Genomic DNA, 21,346 nt, shown 5'->3' with positions numbered 1-21,346 from the left:
TAGAAACACACAACGTCCCTATAGATATTGCTTATTATGGTAGCCTACTTTCGGGAGGCCAGGCGATATGTGGTCGAGGCCTTTGGCAAACAGGTTCAAAGTTTTTTCTCCCATAAGCTCATTTACGCATGCTCGACTATCGCTCCCTTATGCAGCGTGACTCATAACTCCAAAGTCCATTTCAATTTGGGTCCCTGGTGTGGTCCGGGGCGGGGAGGGGGGGTGCGGGTGGAGGTGGAGGTGGCGGTGTGGGGGTCAACCCAATAACAGATACCCCCCTCCAAACCCCGAGCCCTCCTCCTTCCCTCCCGATAAATGCCTTTGCTTCCTGCTTCCAAGTTCGGACAGAGCGCTCTGATTGGCCGCAGCTCGCGTTGTGGGCTGTTCTCGCCCCCCCTCCGCCCTCCTCCGCCTCCCCCCCTTCGCCTGCCTGGGCGTCGGGTTACAGTAGCAGTTCAGCTCGGGCTGCGGTGCACACCGGAGGACTGGGACTTTTACACGGTAAAAGAAATACCGGCGTGGAAATGCTAGCGAGCGGATTTGGAGCGACCGTGCGGGCTAGTGAGCAGGCGTAACCTTCCGTCGGCACTTTTGCGCCCAGTGTCCGAGCGGCAGCCGCCAGGAGGGGGGACGTACATTCACTCACTGACCACGCAGCATGCCCGAGTTGGACTAGGCTACCCTGTTGGAGCGCAACACGCACGCCGTATAGGACGGAGAGCGGAGGGGGATATTTACAAAAGAAACTCTATTCCCTTGCAAAGAAGAATAGCAAGGGGGAGGCGGAGTGAAAGATAACACTGGAATGAAGTGGACATCGGGATTCCCGGCGTGCTGCGGAGTTGTGACTGATGGATGAATGTGGTCATCTGTAGGCTATATACAGCGACAGGTATAAGCAGCACCGGGGGGAGATTTGACAAAGACACGGCGCAGCGCTCGATCGGCAGCCACACCGCGAATTGTGCGTGCGTATCCAAACTGTAATTGTCTCGATCTGATTTCATCCGACATCGAATCGTCTCCGTGAGGTGTCTTTGCAGAGTAAAAAGGTCGCGAAGGGCCGATTTTTTCCCCCTCCTCTCAGCCACAGGTCAAGCAGGACACTGGGGGCTCTCCTATACGCCGAGGAGATTGTATCAAGAACCGTGGGCTTCGCTCGTCCTGCGGACAGTTCAGTCAAGGACAAGGTGTCTGGGACACATTATAAGAAGTTGGACAGAAGGTCATGTATCTGATATCGACCTCACATGCTCCCGACTGATCAAAAATCACCTTCCACCGGGCAAACCACAGATAAAGGCTGCCAGGCGCACTGTCCGACGCTCTGAGTTATCGGCTCACTGTCTATGTTTTTGAGAATGGCGGGACTCGGCTGTTGGAAGTATTACCTTTGGATCTTTATTATAATGTGCAGGTCGGCGTTACCGTTAGCGAAACCGCTGGAGACTATTATTTGGAGCTCACAAAATCCCAAGTAAGTGTCGTATTTCATTTGTATAAGCATGCAAAACTCGCTGGGTGTGTGCGTAATGGAGGGCTAACGTTACAAGAAAAGTTGCCATTGTGTTTCTGGCTAGATGTTCTACAAAAAAAAGAAGAGATGATGTAGTTTCAGCTCGGCTTCCTGTACCGCAGCATTTTTTGTTGATTTATTTCCCAGCGGGAATTTCCCTGAACCAAAGAACACATTGGATATAGGCCCGCATAACAGGCCTGACCGAAATCCAAATAAAAATGGTTAATAATGGTTATTCCTTATCCAACGTCATGATTACACACAGAGCTACTGTAAATCTAATTGCTGTAATTTCAGTTATGGTCATGCCAGACTTTGCCCACTACTTCTCATGGTGGAATGACGAGCACAAGATAATAATAATAAAAAAAAAAAGTCCAGTAAACCTTGCCAAGTGTGTTAAGGTGTAGCCACTGCGTCGCCGAAATTTCTCCTTTCAGTCCGTCTCAGGAGCTCTGAACATACCTGGCCTGGCGGTGGAAGAAACATGCCTGGACACACACTGTGATCCAACTTCATAATTTATTCAAGGCGCTCAGTGTAGCCACAAAATGATATATATAATTATACACAAATATATATATATATATATATATATATATATATATAAAAAGTTTGACCCACTGTAAGCTACCAAGCATCAAAAGACAAATTCTTAAAATGAAGAATTGCATTTTCCTTAATTGCAGTGGCTTTGACTCAGCCCAGTCTTTCAACATCAAATTTGGGAAAAGTTTGTCAAAGCTGTTCAAGACGTTTATTTTCTTTCTCTTTTCCTTCTTTCTTTGTATTCCTTTCCCATCAAAACCCAAGTAACTGAGCCCAGGCTACTGATAATAAAACACACTCTGGTAACAATTATCACCCACTCAGACTGACTCCCAACATTTGTATGATGCTGGGAACTATATGGAAAATAACCCCAGGAAAAAAAGTTCAGTACTTATTGGAAATGAGTAGCTGACCTTCATTTGAGCCCACAGTACCGAGGGGAAATGGAGAGTGGCTAGACCGGGGCGCTTAACTAGAACTTATTCATTCAGGTGAATCCATGATTTATCCTCCAAATGTCAAATGTCACAGGAGCTCATGGTGCAGTCAGTATGAAGATTGCTGAGATGTTCATTTGCGTGTGTGTGTATGTGTGGCCTGCTTAATGGCAAGACTACGGCCCATCAGCTTTTATTTGAGTATGGCTGCAGAGGTAGTGGAACGATGAACGTCATCAGAGAAATATCACACACTCATACACACACACACACACAAATGACACACACGCACAGAAACGGGCACAGTGTGTCTGTCATGGGCAGACAAGTGAAAAACGAAGGACGTTTATTGATTGTTGATGTCACATGAAGGGAACGGCTCAGGAAGGTGAGCAGAGTGGAAGATCTCTCCGCCATCTGTCTTCTGTCTTCATTCCCTTTAGAAAAAAAAAAATGAGAAGAGAACAGAAAAGAAAAGTCTAAACATGCCGTTCGAATTTTTCTTAAACTTCACTGTGGAACAATAATGCATTCTGCAGAGTGTTCTTTCAACCTAATTATCCTGTTACCCGGCGCTTAGAGAAACAAAAGACAATTATCCTGTCGCACTCATGCCTTGCAATAACAAAAGACAAACCTGTTTTTCTTCTGAAATGTATCAGTCAGCAGCAGTGTTTGATAGGCAATAAAAAGGAACACTTGGACAGCAATCAGCCTCTTTCTTCACAGTTTTTTTTTTTTTTTTTTGACGCTCCACCTCTCTGACTTGGCCTATATTGCTCTATAGTTATATCAGAGAAAGACTTAGAGAGAGTGGAGAGAGGCTTAGAGAATTGTACAGTACACTATCTGGTGACTTATCTAGATTTACGATGTCTTAGTTCCTGTTCCCACTTTGGGGAGCACTGCTGCCTTAGCTAATAAATTAATCTGGCCCTCCGCTTGCGCACTGTATATATCCATGCGCAAACACACACACACACACACACACACACACACACACACACACACACACACACACACACAAAATATAACAATACCAACACCTCCCTACAGGCCATGAATTATGAGAGAAGGTATAGGAAACCAGCAGGTTTGGGCCACTGTGGTGTGAGGTGTTCCTTGTGTGTGTGTGTGTGTGTGTGTGTGTGTGTGTGTGTGTGTGTGTGTGTGTGTGTGTGTGTGTGTACACTTGTGTGTCCCTGTGTGTGAGCGGGGCAGCATTACCTCCTCTGAGCTTTTCCCAGGTATGGATCTCAATGTGAGGGTGCCAGCACATCCCCTCCTGCGTTATCAGTAACTGGGGATGACTTAATTGATTTCCCCCCTGCATGCCAGAGCAGGCCACATACGTTATCACTGAAAAAGCAGTTGTGTTGCATAAGGGTACAGCATGCATCCCGACTTTTTTTTGATATTTAATTTGGGCCCGGATGATGAAATGTCTTGGTGGTGGAGCAGCCATGCAGAAGAGGCCTGGATGTGTCACCGTCCCCAGCTGGTAAAGAACTGTCTAACATTTGATCAAAGCAAATCGGATTAGTTCTCATTTAGCTGAGTGGGATTATGCCAGAAAATGTCACTTTGTTATGACTGATCACGTTCCATTGGTTTGGCTGAACCTACACAGCACAGCAACGTACATGCATGCCCTGATACGCACACACACAGAGTGTGCTCAGGAATGCTGCAGTGATGCCGATTTAATGATAATCTGACAGGGTAGCCGTGAGTGGTTCCTGCATGTCCTCTAACCCTCCTTAGCTAATATTTACCTCATGACCTGTAGCTACCACAGGCTGTGTGCAGCAGCCCAGGAGAAAAACAAGATGGGGAAGACGGAAAACACACTCGCACACCTCTGAAAACACACTATAAGGAAACAGCCACAGGCTGGTTTCAGAGTCTGGTGCACTAATTTTGAACTCCGCTCAGTTTTGTGAGGCTTGGAAACAGTGCAGACATATTTTGGCCCTGGCTTGGTTCCGAAGCCACAACAGAATACAAAACAGCTTAACAGAGAGATGATTGTTGATAAAAGTCAGCCATATTCTGCTGTCTCAGTTGGTCTTTGCTTGCTCATCTTCTTTTGTGTCCATTCACCTTGCCTGTCAGGCTCCGAGTCACAGACAAGTTTAAAACAAGGTTTGCAACATTCTGCTCTAGTGCTGCTGCAGAACTATATTACGCACAGAGAGTTTCTGTCTATCTATCTATCTATCTATCTATCTATCTATCTATTACTCAGTTGATACTGCTTGAATAATATGTGGAATTGGTATACATTTTTAGATCTTTGAGAAATGCTCAAAATATATGAAATATATATTGAATATCTTGTTTGCACATGATTTAGTAAGGTTTTCTAAAATTGCTGCCACAAGTTATATTTAATTAAATTTACACATGCATGCTGCTTACGCACACTGATCTTTTTTTGTCTTACAACAATGACATGTTGACTGTGTATATAATGGATGTGTATGCAGACATATTTTTACATAAAGGTTGTGTGTGTATATATAAACAGTAGGGTTAAAGTCCACAAACCACTCTCTTGTTCTCTTGTTCTCTTGTTCTTGTTGTCTTGTTTAATAATGAAAAAACGAGCCTTTCCAAAATTTGAGGGAAATTTTTATTTCTCAAACAAGATTACAAATTTTTCCCACTAATATATGGCAAAAAAAAAGTTTGCTGATGTTTGCTTTTGTTGTAGTTTCTCTGCTGGTATTGATAGTAAAAGTTTTTGCAGGATGTGGGAGTCCATGTGATTGCGGCGCTCTTTCCGAGAGTCCTGTGATGTTACAGTATCTTTCACCTTTTGTCTCTTTAAACGCTCCCAGAGCTGCTTGCTGGGCTGAGCTCTGGCGACTGCGGGGAAATGCCACGCTCGTCAGCGCTCCTCGCCCTTCCTTGGACTTCAAATAGCTCTAAACATTTAACTGCTTAACCTAGTTTAAATTTATATATTGTCATCTTTAATAATTTGTACATTAATACAAAATCATCAAGGCAGTAAAGTTTGTAAGGCGACTTAGCAAAGAGCAACTGTTTAACTTTTCTGATCTACATTTCCATTTGGTTGGAAGTACAATACCATAAAACAATTTAAAAAATGTATCAAATAATAATTAAGACAGCCTGTTTACTGGTAGATTACTTTACTCAGGCATTTTTCAAATCTGCAGATTATGATCTCAATACCAGATGAACGTGAATGACAGCAAATGGTTTCTACAGAACGTAGGAAAACAGCGTCTGACATCCAGAGCCGCAGAAGACAGTGTGCAGACGCTGCTAAGAGTTTGGTAAATAACAGATGTCACCTAAGTGGAGAGCGCATTAAAAAATTAGCCCAAAAATACGTTGCATTGTCTTCAAGGCCCACAGTTTACCAGCCGTCTGTTGACTGCACTTTGACGTCCGGTGCTCCAGTCGGTCACTCTGTGTACTTTGGCTTTGTAACTTGAGTGCAGATGCTGTTGTGTTTTGTAAAGAAAATAGTTTGTTATACTGCTATAATTTGTTTTTTTTCTTTCTTTTTTCTTTTTTTTTTTTTTTTTTTGGATGAAAATTTCTGTGTTTGTGAAAATCTCTCCAGGGTGCACTGTACTGCCCCCTGAGAAAATTTCAGTGTAGCTGCAGTATTGGTGCTAGGATACTTTTTTTTTTTTTTTTTTTTTTTTTTTCGCACTCAGGAAAACAATCTGGCTTTTTTTTTTTTGGACATTGTTACAAATTAGTGGAAAATATTTTTTCAACACATGCTTTAGCGTTAGTGACAGCAATGCATAGAGGATTATATTAATTTAGACAATATTGACTAAATTAATATAATTTAGTCAGTATCTCACTGCGGTAAGACAAAAAGATCAGTGTGTATAAGCAGCATACATGCGTTAATTTAATTAAATATAAATTGTGACAGTAATTTCAGAAAAACGTGCGAAATCGGGTGTGAAGAAGATATTCTGCATTCTACTATATTCTACAAGAGTTCTACATAATGTATTATTCAAGAAGTAAAGAAGTATCAACTGAGAAAAAACTGTATGTATGTATGTATGTATCTGTTTTTTTGTGGATGTGTATATATATATATATATATATATATATATAATATAAATGTTGTAAGCGTGTTATAATAATAATAATAATAATAATAATAATAATAATGGTAATGATAATGATAATAATATTTTCACTATTCTTTAAAAAATATATGTAGATAGATAGTCCAGTCAAAAAATCTTGCTCCACACACACAGGCATACACACACACACACACACACACACACACACTCCCGTATACAATGTTTGTTTTTGAGGAGTGGTGACAAAAACGGTTCTTAGTTGGTTCAGAATTTTCGACCACACACTTCACATTAAGCTGATGTAGCGGCACGTTCACTGGTACATAATTTTTCATAATTACATTATTTTATCAGCAGAAAAGGCTATTAAGCTTTAAATTGTGTTTTTTCCCCCCTTTCAAATTAATTAAAAACAAAACAAAAAAGATTAACCTTACCTGATCTTTCTTTCTTTGTTTTTTTTTTTTTTTTAGAAACAGGTGTTGTAAACGCAAAAAGTGAAGGCTTGATTTGAAACATCAGTAAACCTTTAACACCTGGAAAGTGACATTCATGCTTGCACTGACATGTCAATATTACAGTTTCAGTAGCAGCTCTACCGGTATGAGACAAAATAAACAGCAACTGCCACAACCTGTTAAACCAGAGCCGGAGGAGATGAGGCTAGACCAGAGACAGGATTTGGTTCCTTGCAAAGAGTCCAATGAATGTTCTCCACTTCTGCTCGCTTTAGAGCAGGCCACTGCTGAGAGGGTCACAGCACTGTTTTTGTTTCTCCCTGCCCCGCGCCCTGCTGCTTGCCCCCGCTACCCCTGCTATATACCCCTTCTCTCCCCTTGCCTCCCCCAGTTCCCCCTGTCTCCCCCTTTTGACTCTGATCGTGTTTCCCTCTGATAGAGATCTCATTACACACAGAGAGGACTTAGAGTCTGAGCCCAGCTCAGAGACACAGAGAGGCCGAGAGAGGCCCAGCCAATAAGAACTACTTGTGGAGAGCAACTGGCCCATCGTGCTGTAAAGGAGGCTTGTGTCTCGCTACAAGAACAGCTGCACTTAACTTTTATGTGTGTGTGCAATGTATGTTGTTTCAGTGGTGTGTAAGGACAGATTCTTTGCGTGGTCATCTATGTGAAGCACCCTGATGCAGAAGGGGCTGCAGCGCTTGAGGGTATTTTTAGGGAAAGGCTGTTTTTCCAATATGGTTTGACTCCAGATGGACTCACTTTATCCACTGGTGCCTTGATTGCCACATCACTGAAAACCAGTCATTGTGTTTTTATGTGTTATTGATGCATTCTTTTCTTTATACTCCAGCAGTTGTACACATGAAATTCATTTCCTTGCCCAAACCTGGCTTAAAGAGTGTCTGTAACTTTTAGCATTTGTTTCAATTTGCTTGGAGTACCATAGTGGCTTCCAACACCGGCCTGCTGGGTTTTATTCCAGCCCTTTAATAGGGAGAGATTTACACCCAGGACGCCAGGTGAATGCAACCATTTTCTAACTACCTGGCCGGATAGAAAACCAGCGGGACTCGGGGTGTCAGGGAGTACAAATGGGAACCACTGGGGCACCAGATGAAAGGAGTTTACTATATCATAAGTGTCATGTGAAGTTTAGTCATGGAAAACCGCTACATTAACTTTAAACTACTAATGTCACAATACCAACACTTTGGTAGCTGATACCAGTGAAACACTACCAACCAGTGAAATTCCTTGATACCTAAGTCAGTATCAAAAATGAAATCCCCTTCAGCACACACTTCTTAATTTAACTTTGTATAAATGTTAACAAGTCAATGTAAACCTTGCGTTTCAAGTATTTAAACATGTAAGATTCATTAGAATAAGAACATTGAGGTAAGTGCAACACTGGCCTGTAGCCTTCAAGTACGAAGCAAAGCGGCTCAACAAAATACTTATTCCAAAATTAGACAAACTATCTGAAATGTCCCGCTGTAACAACTGCAGTGGTACAACTATTTGCTCAGTTTTGCAGACCTGTAAGCATGACTGCAACTTAAAATACTTCAGGTATTTAACCAGATTGTGTAAGGCCACATTAGAATAACACTGAGTCTCAGCGTGAGGTATCAAGTTGCGTCAACAGCGACACAGAAAACTCCAGTATTAGTATTAGTGCTAGGTATTGTTTTCAGAAATTTGACTTGTCACCTAAATATACACTAGATTCTTGTGACATCTGCAGTTTGAACTTTCTGTCAGTACACACTGTATTGTTTTAAATTCGGGGTTATCAGTCTTTTTCATGTTAGGAACCCCCAGGTTGAATTTTATTAATCCACAGGCTTCCATTTGAAGTGATTTTGCCCCAGGGACCCCGATATAAAAAGATAATTTGGTTTGTGTTACGTTTTAAATTGTTTCCATACTTGGACAATGACAAATAGATCCAAAGAGATTAAAACATAATGTTCAAATAATCACACACAGTGTTATGCATTGTAACCATTACTGGTGAATTAAATTATAGTAACATTAAAGTATTTCTCATTTTATTGAGCACCCACAGAAACCCCTCAAGGAACCCCCCTAGGAGTCTCTGGACCACACTTTGAAAGCCACTGCTCTACGTGGCATTTATACCCTCCTGGCTGCTAAGTAGGTTAAAACAAACAGAAAAGGATTTCAAATTGGCTCCGATCTTATCTATCCATTATAATTATACACATTGTGGATGATTTGGTGGTCAAAATGCCGTTTACTCAAGTGCTGTTACTTTTTAATTAATTTTTCATATGATAATTAAATAACCCTGAGCTGGCATGAATGGGACTGAATGTGAACTTGTCCGGGTGAGTAAGTGCTTGAGTGTGTGTGCCGGTGAGCCATTGTTCTTTGTCCAGCCACAGTGGAGCATTAAGGAAGTGTTAGGAGTGTGCCAGTGTGCCCCTGTCAAAGTGTTGAGGGCCCTGCAGTGGAAGTGTGTGGAGTGGCTGAACAGTGGCTGCCTTACAGGCGGTTAGCGACCCAGCTTCGTTAGACGAAGGCCTGGCTGGCAGCGTCCAGGAAGTTCCCGTCAACACCAGCACTGCCAACCAGAGGCACAGGCGTGGGGCTGGAAACCATCCCTTAAGACTTCTCCCCGTCGCCTTGCCTTTGCTTGGGCCGAAATAAGTGAAAATGTAGGAATGCAGAGTTACAGGAAGTGGAGAAAGAGTTGAATGGGTAAAGTCTGCCCGTTGTTTGCCATCTTAGTTCTTTTTACATAAGAGCAGCTGAAAATGAGGGGATTAAACAGGAGAGGAAAGGAAGCCAGTGTAGAGCGTTGAAACCCAGCCCTGGGCTCAACCGCACATCCTTTCAGTCCAGCATTGAGCTCCCAGATTACTTCCATGTGTAAGTGTGAGGGGGAAAGAGAAGGAGAAAAGAAGAAAGGGGAACGGAGAGAGAAGTTGAGCGATTGAAAAGCGAGCGGACTTGGACTGGTGGAGATCAGTGGTGGTGTTGGACAGTGGAACGGATCTGTGTGACAGCCATCTCTAAAACCATTACCCCTGCAGCTCCGAGTCGAGAACTCGTAACCTCCTCCTCCGGGCTGACCTCATAGACTTAACTCTTTCTCACAGAACCCCTCTGTGCCACGGAGGCAGACCTCATCAGACACCCATCCCAAACAGCACGCAGGCAAACCAACTTTGAGCAGCCAGCTGCTCCACAAGTTCTCCGACACGTCGCGAGTTGTCAAGGAGCATATGAGCAGCGAGGGATGTGTTTTCCCCCCGTTTGTGGTATTCACACGCCTTTTGTGGGGAATTTTTAATTTAGTGTGTCAGGGCTTTGGGGAATGATGGATTCCAACAAATGATGACAAATTAAGGGTGTGCGGTACTAGGGAATGGATGTGTTATTAACAAATAATCACATCGCAATTATTCTGTTGAATATTTAGATTGCATTATAAATTATGATGCATGTGAGCAGAGCGCAGCTTTTTCTTCCTAAGTTTGATCTCAGCACTGACAAAAAAAAAAAAAAAGCATAGAAATGTGGCACGCTGATGAGCAATATGGAAAAAAAAAATTCTCCAACCTGTAACTTGATTCATCACGCAGGAATGATATTAATAATAGCCTACCTCTCCTGGCAACAAAAAAACAAATACCATCTTGTTGGGAAAGTTCGCCACTGAATACTGCGTTTTGTTTCACTTACCTGTGCTTCCCTAAATGGAATCAAAGTGAACCTTGCTTGGAGCTTTTCTTTTTTTTTTTTTTTTTTTTTTTTTTTAGTCAAAGTTTAAGTCTTAACAAAGACAGACTGGATGAGGCATGACCATTCCCAACCAGCTTTGAATGTATCATTAATGATCATCATGGAGCTCTTTGTTCAATGTTATGAGTACACTAATGGAGTGACAGTGTAATTGAATGGAGTGGTAGGATAATAGAATGATAGAATGATAAAGTAATGGAGCAGTGTGGTAGCAGCCCCCTTTTCCCAATAGGTACCCCCCGTAAGTGTGTCAGCGTGGCAGATGGGTGGGTTGTAGCGACCCCCCTCCCCTCCCCTCCCATGTTAATTATAAAGCATCATAATCCATCTATGGCATACAGAGGCAGGACATGGAGACTATTAAGGGGAGCATGGAAATGGCACAGAGTATAATCCCCAGGACTTTACCAGTATTAGGCTCCCTGGGCATTGAGCAAGAACTACTCATTTTCCCCAATAATGTAGTTTGAGCAGTCCCTCTCCTGTTCTGTATTTTTTGGAGTGCATGTGTGTGTGTGTGTTTCAAACGATCAGATGGTAACTGCAAGTTTGATATATCTTTGATTTAGTTTTTTTTTTGTTCATCTTTTTTTCCCACCATGCCCAAAGGCAGCACAGACAGCAGAGAGGGAGAGAGACATACACAGAGAGAGAGGCAGAGAGAGAGAGAGTTTATGTGTGTGCATGCCTATGTTAACCCATTCTGCCAAGTCTCAGCTCAGCCTTTTCTAAGCAAACTCCCAGCGTGAGCCATTCCCCCTTGTGCTGGTGAGAGGAGTTGGAAGAAAAGGCCTGTGGGACTCCTGCTGTTACCAGCCCAGCCACGGCCCTCTGCCTGCAAGGGCCGGGCCTGGGATTTGCTGCGCGCCGGGGCTCTGTGTGGCAGCTGTGACTGACGCTTCAATCGCCTCTCCCTGGGACAACCCAGCGCAACCCTGCATTCCCTTTCACACCTCGGAAACGGGGAAAAAGACAATTACACACATATTCAGCAACCTCTCTCCCCCAGTCTTCTCCCGGCTCCAATGTATGCCCATTGACCAGATCTGTAAAAAGCATTTCTAAAGTTCCTGTGCTTTGCAAATAAATCCACTCCTCATCCAAAACAACTTGCAAATTAGTTTTGGAGAACCTCTCTAATTTTTTTTTTTAAAAACTTGTGCTTGCCTATTTTTTTTAGAGTTGTCCAGTCTGAGTAAACAAAGTATAGCTCAGCGATTTCCCTTGCATTTCCCTTGATATTTAGAAAATGTAAGTAATGGAAAAAAGATTTGAGCCTTAAAGTGGAGTTAATGCTATCATGTATGGATTGTCAGTAAATTGAGTTTGTCTCTGGGCTATTGGACTGGGGAATCATAAGCCAGCGGGATTTAAGTCTCTTAATTGAATTATTTTGATTGCTGAGTTGATTGATGGAGTCAGATGTGGAGCGTTTTCCATGTGTTTTTGTCTGACTAATTCTTCTTCCAATAGAACCATACCAGACAGATACAATGGGAACCTGCAATCAATCACAACTGCAGCCCGGAGCATTTTGTCAAGAGAGAAATGTGCCTGCCATCAGGTCCGAGTTCCACAAGCCATGCAGACAACGTAAAACCAACAATGACATCAGATAGCGGAGCACTCTAAAGTCTAATCTTCCCATAATGCCATGCTAAACCCCGCAGAGACCCACGGCAGGGAGAAAGGCTTTTTTATGCCCCAGCGCTGCTCCTCCTCCTCCCATGGCCTCTGGCTGTGTCTGTGTGTGTGTGTGTGTGTGTGTGTGTGTGTGTGTGTTTGTGTGGCACGCATGTTGGGGAGAGAAAAAGAATTCTAGAGTGAATGGAGATGTCACTGTCAGAGTCTGGCCTCCACATGAAGGGGGATTCGCTCCAGAATGGCCATATTGGCAGCGTGCATTTGTGTGTGTGTGTCTATGTGTTTGTGTGTGTGTGTGTGTGTGTGTGAGACAGAGCCTGTCGGGGGTCTGCTGTTTCCCCTCCACACTAACTTCTTACGGTGGTGATTGTAGCGCGGCAGGACGCGGGCCTATATTTCATCCTACTCATATGAGGGAGGTCGTTTCATCTCCCACACACATGTTCCTCATTAGATCCTGTGTTTATTCTCCCCCATGATGTGCTTGGCCATGGAAGCCTCTCATGTCTCCGATATTGGAAATAGGAGCGAAGGTCTACTAAAGCAAACACAATATGCCAAACCTCTCCTCTCCATTTATGAACTATGCAGAGAATAGGACCGAAGGCACTGCGGTGGCTCGACTTAATGACTAACCACTTCGGGTTTCTCTCTTAGGGCGATGTAGTACAATATTTCACAGTGTGGGATTAGCTCGCTGAGCTTTATGTGTGGCACTACCCTTCCAAGCTCTGCTGTCTTGTCTTCCATTTTCCCGGCACTGAAAAGTTTGACTGCTTTTAGTTCTCCTCCTCATCTGTCTCTTAAGTCCCCCACTGTGAAACATGGCAGCCCAAATCTGCACCACATCAGTCCTCTTCCCGTCTCCCGTCTCAGAAATGAAAGCCTTTCTTTGCAGACCAACCTCCAAATCCTCTCCTCTCTCCCTACGTGGCCCAGGCCCGTGTAGCTGCTTTTAGTCGAACTGTTTGCTGCATTTCTTGATTTATTTATACATTTGTGATTGTAGCAACTTGTGCCTATCAAGCATCACGTAGTCAGACCCTTGCATGTGCATTATGCGGGGAGGACTCGGAATTCTTGCTTGAAATATACATGAATGCATGAATATATTTATTGTTGAGATGCGGCTGGTGCATCTGGAGAAAGCGGAGTCTCATTTCCTGTAGTGGCCCTGCGCTGGAATGGAGTGGCGTGATCCTGGAAGCCGCCCCACATGCGGCCACCGAATAGAGCCGCCTGGTGCACCATTCACACAATGGAAGGGAAGAGGGAGAGCAGGGAAATGATTTGGCTCCTATTGGAGGGCTGGAGGAGTCGCTTCAAAGCAGTCTGCATAGCCAAGGCTTTAGCCGGCCTTCTCTCTCCATTAGATGTGCGTTCTGTGACGAGCCTTTGAAGGTTGCAGGCAGCTCTGGCAGGGAGGTTGTGATTGCATTGCATGGGTGCCGGGGTTTGGTTTCGCAGAGAGAGAGAGAGGGAGCGCGTTCAAGTTGATGAGCTGTACATGGGTTTAGCAGGAGTGTGACGCTGGTCAAGTGGGTTGGACAAACACGTGTTGACCTGAAAGCGCACGGTGTGATGAGGGAGCAGCTGCTGTGTCACTTTTAGATGTGCACACACACAAAAGTGTGGCACAGGGGAAGGTAGAGTGAGCGTGTGCTCACTAGCTCAGGAGTCAGCTGTGCTGGGCTTGCACAGATTAAGGCTTGAGTGTGTGTTACAGATGGCAGTAATAATAATCAGATAGCCCTTGTAATGGAGACGGCCCAGTTTCTAATGGCTTCCTAAAACAACACATGGAGTGTCTTTACGAGGCCACAATCCACTTGGTTATCGCAGAGCAAACCATGTGAATGAGAATAGCATCATGTCAAACAACCTATTTATTAGCACACACATCACACACACACACACATTTCATTTTAATACTGGCAGCCTGCATGTTGCCTGTGCTCCGCTTGTTAAAGCCGAGTGTTATCAGAGTAGACACAGATTCCCGCTACACCAGTTAGCCCGTCCTCCCTTTTTACATTCACTGTTAATGAGCCTAATGATGTGTGTCTCTGCGATTGCATCAGTCAATATGGTGTTCAATATGGGGTTTTAGAAACCCACTGACAACTTAAGCATGTCCGCCTGGATAAGATCTCTGTTGTAAGGGAGGACAGAAAGAGCAACTAATTTGTCTTAGATTGGATGGGACATGTGTAACTGTCTTTTACAATCATGAGCCCAGATTGTAAGCAGAGAATGGGCTTGTCACTCAAATTCTCTGATAAGAACCCCCTCTTTAAAACACGAAAGGCAGCTGTGTATTAAAAACACTTGGTGCCAGTTATTATCACAGGGATGCTGCTCCTCGTCTCACACCACCAAGTCTGTTGTGTGTTTGCAGTTTGAATATTTTTGTTTTCTCCCTCAGTATTATTTTCCATCTTGTTTTTAGTTTAGTTTCAGTTTTTTTTTTTTTTTAATTTGATTTGATTTCAGTGTGTATTTAGTATTTTAGAAACCAGGGCCAAGCAGAATATCTGCTTTGTTTGAGAGTTGCCTTAGGACTTTCATAGTATGTCTCGATGTATTGATTGCAGATGTGGGCCTTTTTTTGCCGTTTCTAGAGGGCTCACTCATGCTCCTCTCTCATTTTGGCTCCAACCAGAAAACTGAAAACAACTTTTGGTGTTTATTTTATTTTATTCTAAATTTATTTTCTTTTTTTAAAATTTGTTTTAGACAGGGCACTTTGTTGTGTTAGTTTAATTTTTACCCTTTTTTAACACAAAGAACAGGACAGAAAATGAAAGGATTGGGTATTTTTTTTTTTTTGTACTTTTCAGATTAGTTTACTGCAATAACCTTGGGAGGATTGCTCTTTGTTCCCTCAGTAAAAAAGGAAAGGAGCAGCCAGAGACCCCATTGACTCCGATAAAAGCTGTGTCTTTCTTTTATAAACCACAGCATTTGATTGATCTGTCCCATGGTCTTGATCCCTGGGCTTGGCTGATTAAACCTATCCATCAGTTTCTCTTATCAGGGCCCGAGCAGATCGACTGCAGGACACCGAACTAAAACCCCTGTATTGTTGTTACACAGAGAAAGTCAAAGGCTAAGGACAGGGAGGGGAGTGGTCTGCTCAACCAAAACTATTCGCGGCGAGACCTTGTGAACCAAGCCCAGAAATAAAAAGAAACCTCGCATTGTTTAAAAGACGTCGAGAAAAAATAGGGGAGAAACGCTTTGAGATCAGTATCAGATGCTGTTGACACGAGTGCACTGTACATACATACACACACGTTTTACTGTCACGCGTGTTAGAAATACCCTCTAAATGAGGTCAAACACTGGCATTGCAGATTGTGACAAAGAGCGTTTCCCCTCTAGAGGGAAATCAGAAAATGATGTTTCCTGTCCATACTGTCGACTCGCAGCTAGTGATGTGACCCTGCCCCCAGTCAGAAGTCACACAGACATTAGCTAGATAAAGACATCTCTTTTACTGACAGGCTGTCATTCACACGCCTATGCGCACACACACACACACACACACACACACACACACACATCCACGCAGGCAGGCTTTGAGCATTTGTGTGTGTGTGTGTTCTCACTCGAAAAGGAGGGCAGACGAGCACTGTCGCTGTTATGAATCATCTGAGTGATTTGCAAGTCAAATGGAGAGTTTCATAAGATGTGCCTGTTATTTTCTGAAATAAATTTGAATTTCTCATCTTCAGGGTGACTGTTAACGCAAATACATCAAGGCTACTAAAAAAGTGGATGATTGCGTGTCAGTTTTTGCTCATTTATCTGCAAGCATCTATTATCACCATGTGATCAGGTCTGTGAAAACACCACTTTAAGGGCTGACAGGCTTTTATTGAGTGTGCAGATCTTTGCCTTCGGGAGGATTTTGTTTAAGATGTAATGCCTCTTTTAGCCTTAACCCCGTTACACTGCATGCGTCTGTGACCCTTAACATCCCTCAAGGAAGAGACTTTCATCCTTTTAATATCCAGATCTGCAACCATTTCATATAGATCAATGTAAACACAGACGCAAAATGTATAACGAAGTTTACAAAAACAGATGCACGCCATTGAAAAGACAACAAAAGCAACAGACTGTTGTATGTAGTGTTTCAAGTAACCAACTTTTGTAATCCACTTTTTTTTTTTTTTTTTTTTTTTTTTGAAAAAGACAGTATTGCTCATGCATAATTCTACTGATATGATTTTTTGATTAATTTTATCTGGGAAAAAATAGCTGCTAGATAAAAGATAAAATTAATGACAGCTTCCTTAATTTGTGAAAAATATGTACCTATTTATAAAAGCATTTTCTTTGAGTAGCTGATTGACTATTGAAGATGATACATTTGTTTTAAGACTGAGGATGTGAATGCACCAATGTTCTATAAATATTTTGCACAAATCAAGGGAGCTCTCTGTTTATTTTGTGGACCATTTTCCCCATTTATCCTTCTTCTTCCGCCATTTTTAACTTTTTTTCTTTTTAGTAAATAGAAATTCATACAATTGGGCGTACCTGCTTTTGCATGTGAACTCTTCATATGTGTGAATATTTAATGCATAATCACAATAACATATATATCACACATTATATATAATGTATCACACATACAGCATATGTAATACATCACACATTCGGCATGTGTGATACATTACACACACACACACACACACACACACACACAAACAGACACACTGTATATACTCTATGTTGGATAACGATCATATCATATCACAGCCTGCGTGTTGGTTTACAGCAACTTCAAGGTGTGTTTCATCAGATTGTGCTCGAGTTTGCAACTTGCAGCCTTATCAAGGAAGAATCACAGCAAGTTTACGTAGTCAAGACTGCATGTTGAAGGGAGATGGTTGATTGAAATCTTGTGGAAACATGCTCCTGCAGAAGCAGGTGTGGACTTGCTAGCCAGCCTACTTGCTGCTGGTGATTTTTGGGGGAGGGGGTTTCACTCCCCAGTGCTCGACTGGAGAACTTGCCGGCGTGGCACATTCATTAACCTGGTATCTAGCTAATCTCCTGGCTAATTCATTTAGTCCTCCAAGCACTCCTGTGTATTAATATCCTCTCTGCGCTCCCGCTCATGGGATGCAGCGGCGGCGTAGCCATGGCGATTATTGTGTGTCATTATTTTGCAGTCAGATGAGTGATATCCCAGAGGCCTGTAGCTGGGTTGTCCAGGCCGGTTGAGAGGGACTGATTAGAATTGCAAATGGCCGCCCAGTGTTGTGTTTATTGTGTGTCTCAATATTGGAGACAATCAGGCGAATCAAAGCCCTCAGCTGGAGAGATGGGACTGAGGCACGGTGGGCCTCTCTGGTTGGCACCATGTCCTCAATACTTGCACATTGCTTCCTCCCTCCCGCCCTCCCTGCCTCTGTTGTCCTCTCGCTCTCTGTGTGTGCAGGCTGCCGTGCGTATAGGTCCTGAAGTACGAGCACACAGCTGGAGAAAGAGAAGGAGAGACAGACAGAGCCAGTAAATCTAGAGCACTCTCAATCATCTGTAGTGTAGCTGGCCTCTCACACAGCTGAGAAATATTAAACACGCTTTATGATAATGAAAGCACTGGCGACAGACATAAATATCACAGGCAAAGTGCTGAAGGATTAAAATGTCTTGTACGTTTGCTCATAACAGAAATTTGTCATTGATTTCATGGCTTCTGGAATCGTTAGAGACAGAATTATCAGCTTTTTCATCAGCAGGATTTCTTTTTTTTTTTTTTTTTTTTTCTTCTTCCTCCAAGGCCTGTCTGAGATGAAGAATATTGAGTCGCAGCCTATATCCGGGGCTCAGGAATATTCAGATACCGGTGTGCATTTCTCCTGTCAAAACCAGCAAATGGGACCCACTGGCTAAGCGCCCCCTTGTTATGGCTGGGTGACAGACCATGGTGCAAAGTGGCCTTAACACACATTTTCCCCACAAATCACTTGTGAAATGTTCCTCCTCGACGATTGGCCATTACCCTGTCCCAGTTATTGACTCACTGTTTGTACAAGATTCTGCTAAATCCATCTGAAAGCCATCCAGTGCTATTGCGTGGGACAGGAAGCTAGTGCTTTACCTCACTGTGTAATTCACTTTGGCAGTAGCTTAGAGAGGCCCATCTTCTCTTGTTTCGCTACTGTTGGCTTCTGAAGAATTTGCGTGTCTATCTATGTATGCGTATACGCCTATGTGTGTGTGCTCATGCATGCGTAGTACGGCCCGATGGGAACACTGGATGATTCCCCCCAGGTCAGACATGTTCCCCATATAGATCCTCATGACCAGTCACAACAGGCGTGTGAGGCCCAGGTACAGACATGCACAGTGGAAACAGGTATAGCTACGGGGAAATAACAGTTAAAGGTAGTTTTTATTGCACCACACACACACACACTCCTCCAGCTCTCGTTGCTCTGGGCTAAATGAAAGCCTGTGCGAGAAGGCGAACGAGTTCACCCTCTCTGGAATTACCTCGGATCCACTCAAAGTTTTAACACCGCTTGTGAACGCCGGGGAAGGGCTGCACACATCACAAGACTCTGATGTGACTGACATGATGCGATCGAGAGTTATTACCTCCTCACAGCTGAACAGTTACAGTCTGTTACGGCCTGTTTAGACCGTCTTGTGCGCCCCGTCCAGCTTGACAAGCAGCTGATGAGGGTTTCTTTGGCGTGTTTGTGTGTCCGTGCAAAGCAAGGGGGGGAGGGAGAATGTGCGAGAGCGAGAGCGAGAGCGTGCGTGTGCGTCAAATCGCCGACGTGGCTGTTTGCGCGAGTGTGTGAAACCAAGGAGCGAGTTCACGAGGTGACATATCATCAGCTGTTTGACTTTCCCAGTTTCCCAGGGAAGCAGTTTCGAGAACAATGCAGAAGAAAAACCACCGACCACCAACAATTGAAATGCCACAAAAAGTACAAAAAAGGCGCAGCGCTGTTTGTTGGCGACTGAATTATTGCCGTTGCTGGAGATTTGAGACGGGGGAAATGCGTGAGTGACTGTGCTGTGCTTGTAGCAGACAGATATCACCTACTGGACTCCTCCACTCATCCATCTTGCGGTGCTCACCACAATAGCAGGAATTTATTAAAAAAAAAAAAAAATTTTTTAAAAAAGTGCGAGTCAGGAGGAAAGGGGACACAAGATAAATATTGTGTTAGTACTTTCCCTCCCTCTCCCCCGCAATTGTCTTTCACACTGACAGATGAACAATGAAAGCATTTTGAACTTTGCTGCGTGCTATCTTTTACTTCTGGGTTCAGATCCACGCTGTCAAAGCCAGACATGCTCTGGCAGAGATTGATTGATTGCTCTTTGTGTGCCTTGTCTCCCCTTTGTTCTCCCAGGAAGGTTTTTGGCTTCTCTCTGGCATCCCGACTTTTTGTTGCCGTGTCATATTAACAGCTTTTAACAACACAGAAGTCATAAGGGATCAATGCCCTTTGATCGTAAAGAGCCGCTATAAAATTCGAACCTTGAGGTAGTGCCTTCTGCATGTCCCGTGCTTTGACCCCGCTTTGGGAAAAAGGCGGGAATAAGCAAAAAAGAAATGATCCTCATGGGGGATCAACAGTATATCACATCATTATTCCAGAGATTCCCGCTGATTAGGGGTGCCAGGTTGGCTTAGTGTCTGATCGCTTGCCGATTCGATCCTCAGATGTGACAGCACCCAAACACTGCTGAGCCGGACGGCTCACTTCCCCGTCTCCTGTGTGTCTAAGAGCCAACACACTGCAAGCACGGGTATGGAAAATTATCTAATTTTAGCGACAAACCTTGGCCCGACTCTCATCCTGAAAGAGCTTTTCACTTTGCTTCATTATTCAGTCGAAAACGGCGATCCCTGGCCTAATTTTAAACCATGCTAAACCAGGAGGGCATTCGCTAAAAATTCAATTTAACCGCGATTGGCTCTGTCTAAAACCGAGCAGAATTTAAATAACCACCGAAGAATATGCAACTCTGTGTGTGGGTGTGGGTGCACATATATAGGCACGCATATTGTGTGTGTGTGTGTGTGTGTGTGTGCATATACAGTATTACGAAGACTTCTAGAATATCCCACTCAAATAAAAAGTGCTGTTACTTATTATTTTATTTAATTACAAGTTGAAGTAATTGTAAAAAGTAGCTCATATTAAATGTCCTGACAGCAAACCGTCGGGACATGAGTTGTTTTGTAGAAAAGAGAACATTGCTCCATGTGATCCTTCCCTTGTGATTCTGAAAGGCCAAGTTCGAGCTAAATTCATTTAAGTGGGGGGGAAAAAAACAAAACAACTGGAGGTTACAAAATGCCGAGCCCAAACGAGGTGAAGCCACTTTCCTCCTCTCTTCTTTTGCTGACTGTCTGTACGCCGTGAGTGGCTCCACAATTGGCCAATTTGTGTTGCTCCAGTTCGTGATGCTTATGGAGACCTCACAAAAGACGCACACTCGCTGTAATGGATGCGATGATAAAACGCTATGAAATACCTTTCGCAAAACGGCGCCCAAGTGAAGGTGAAGGTACACAATAAAGCGAATCGATTACAGTCGCGTGATGAAATAGAATTAGTTCCACCCTCATATGGATGCGTGTTCATCACAACATGTGATGTGCAGATTGACGAGCAACATTAAAAGGGTTAGTTTCACCCGGTAATGCATTCTTGAAGGGCTTCGTTATCGATGGGGTTGGAGATACAGAGCAGAAAATGGCCGCTGGTTAACAACCCGGGCAGCTGCGTGGGCTTGATAATGGTTATAATTCTTTTTCTCCCTAGTTTCTTCTTCCTTCCCCAAGCAGGAGTGAAATACAATCCGGTGAGTGTGAGA

General features: G+C 43.5%; 1 protein-coding gene across 1 annotated transcript in view; it reads left to right on the top strand.

Annotated features, from left to right (window-relative positions):
- Positions 1-470: 470 nt before the first annotated feature.
- efnb1 (ephrin-B1) overlaps positions 471-21,346 on the top strand; it is a 59,236-nt gene continuing 38,360 nt past the window's right edge. The window contains exon 1 of the mRNA XM_030061866.1: positions 471-1,477. Within this exon, the coding sequence (XP_029917726.1) occupies positions 1,350-1,477 (128 nt within the window). The 5' untranslated portion in view covers positions 471-1,349. The remainder of the gene's footprint in view (positions 1,478-21,346) is intronic.

This window comes from Myripristis murdjan, chromosome 10 (assembly GCF_902150065.1).
Source record: "Myripristis murdjan chromosome 10, fMyrMur1.1, whole genome shotgun sequence".
NCBI lineage: Eukaryota > Metazoa > Chordata > Actinopteri > Holocentriformes > Holocentridae > Myripristis > Myripristis murdjan.
Note: the sequence above shows the minus strand (reverse complement) of the source record. Positions and strands in the feature narration are given on the sequence as shown.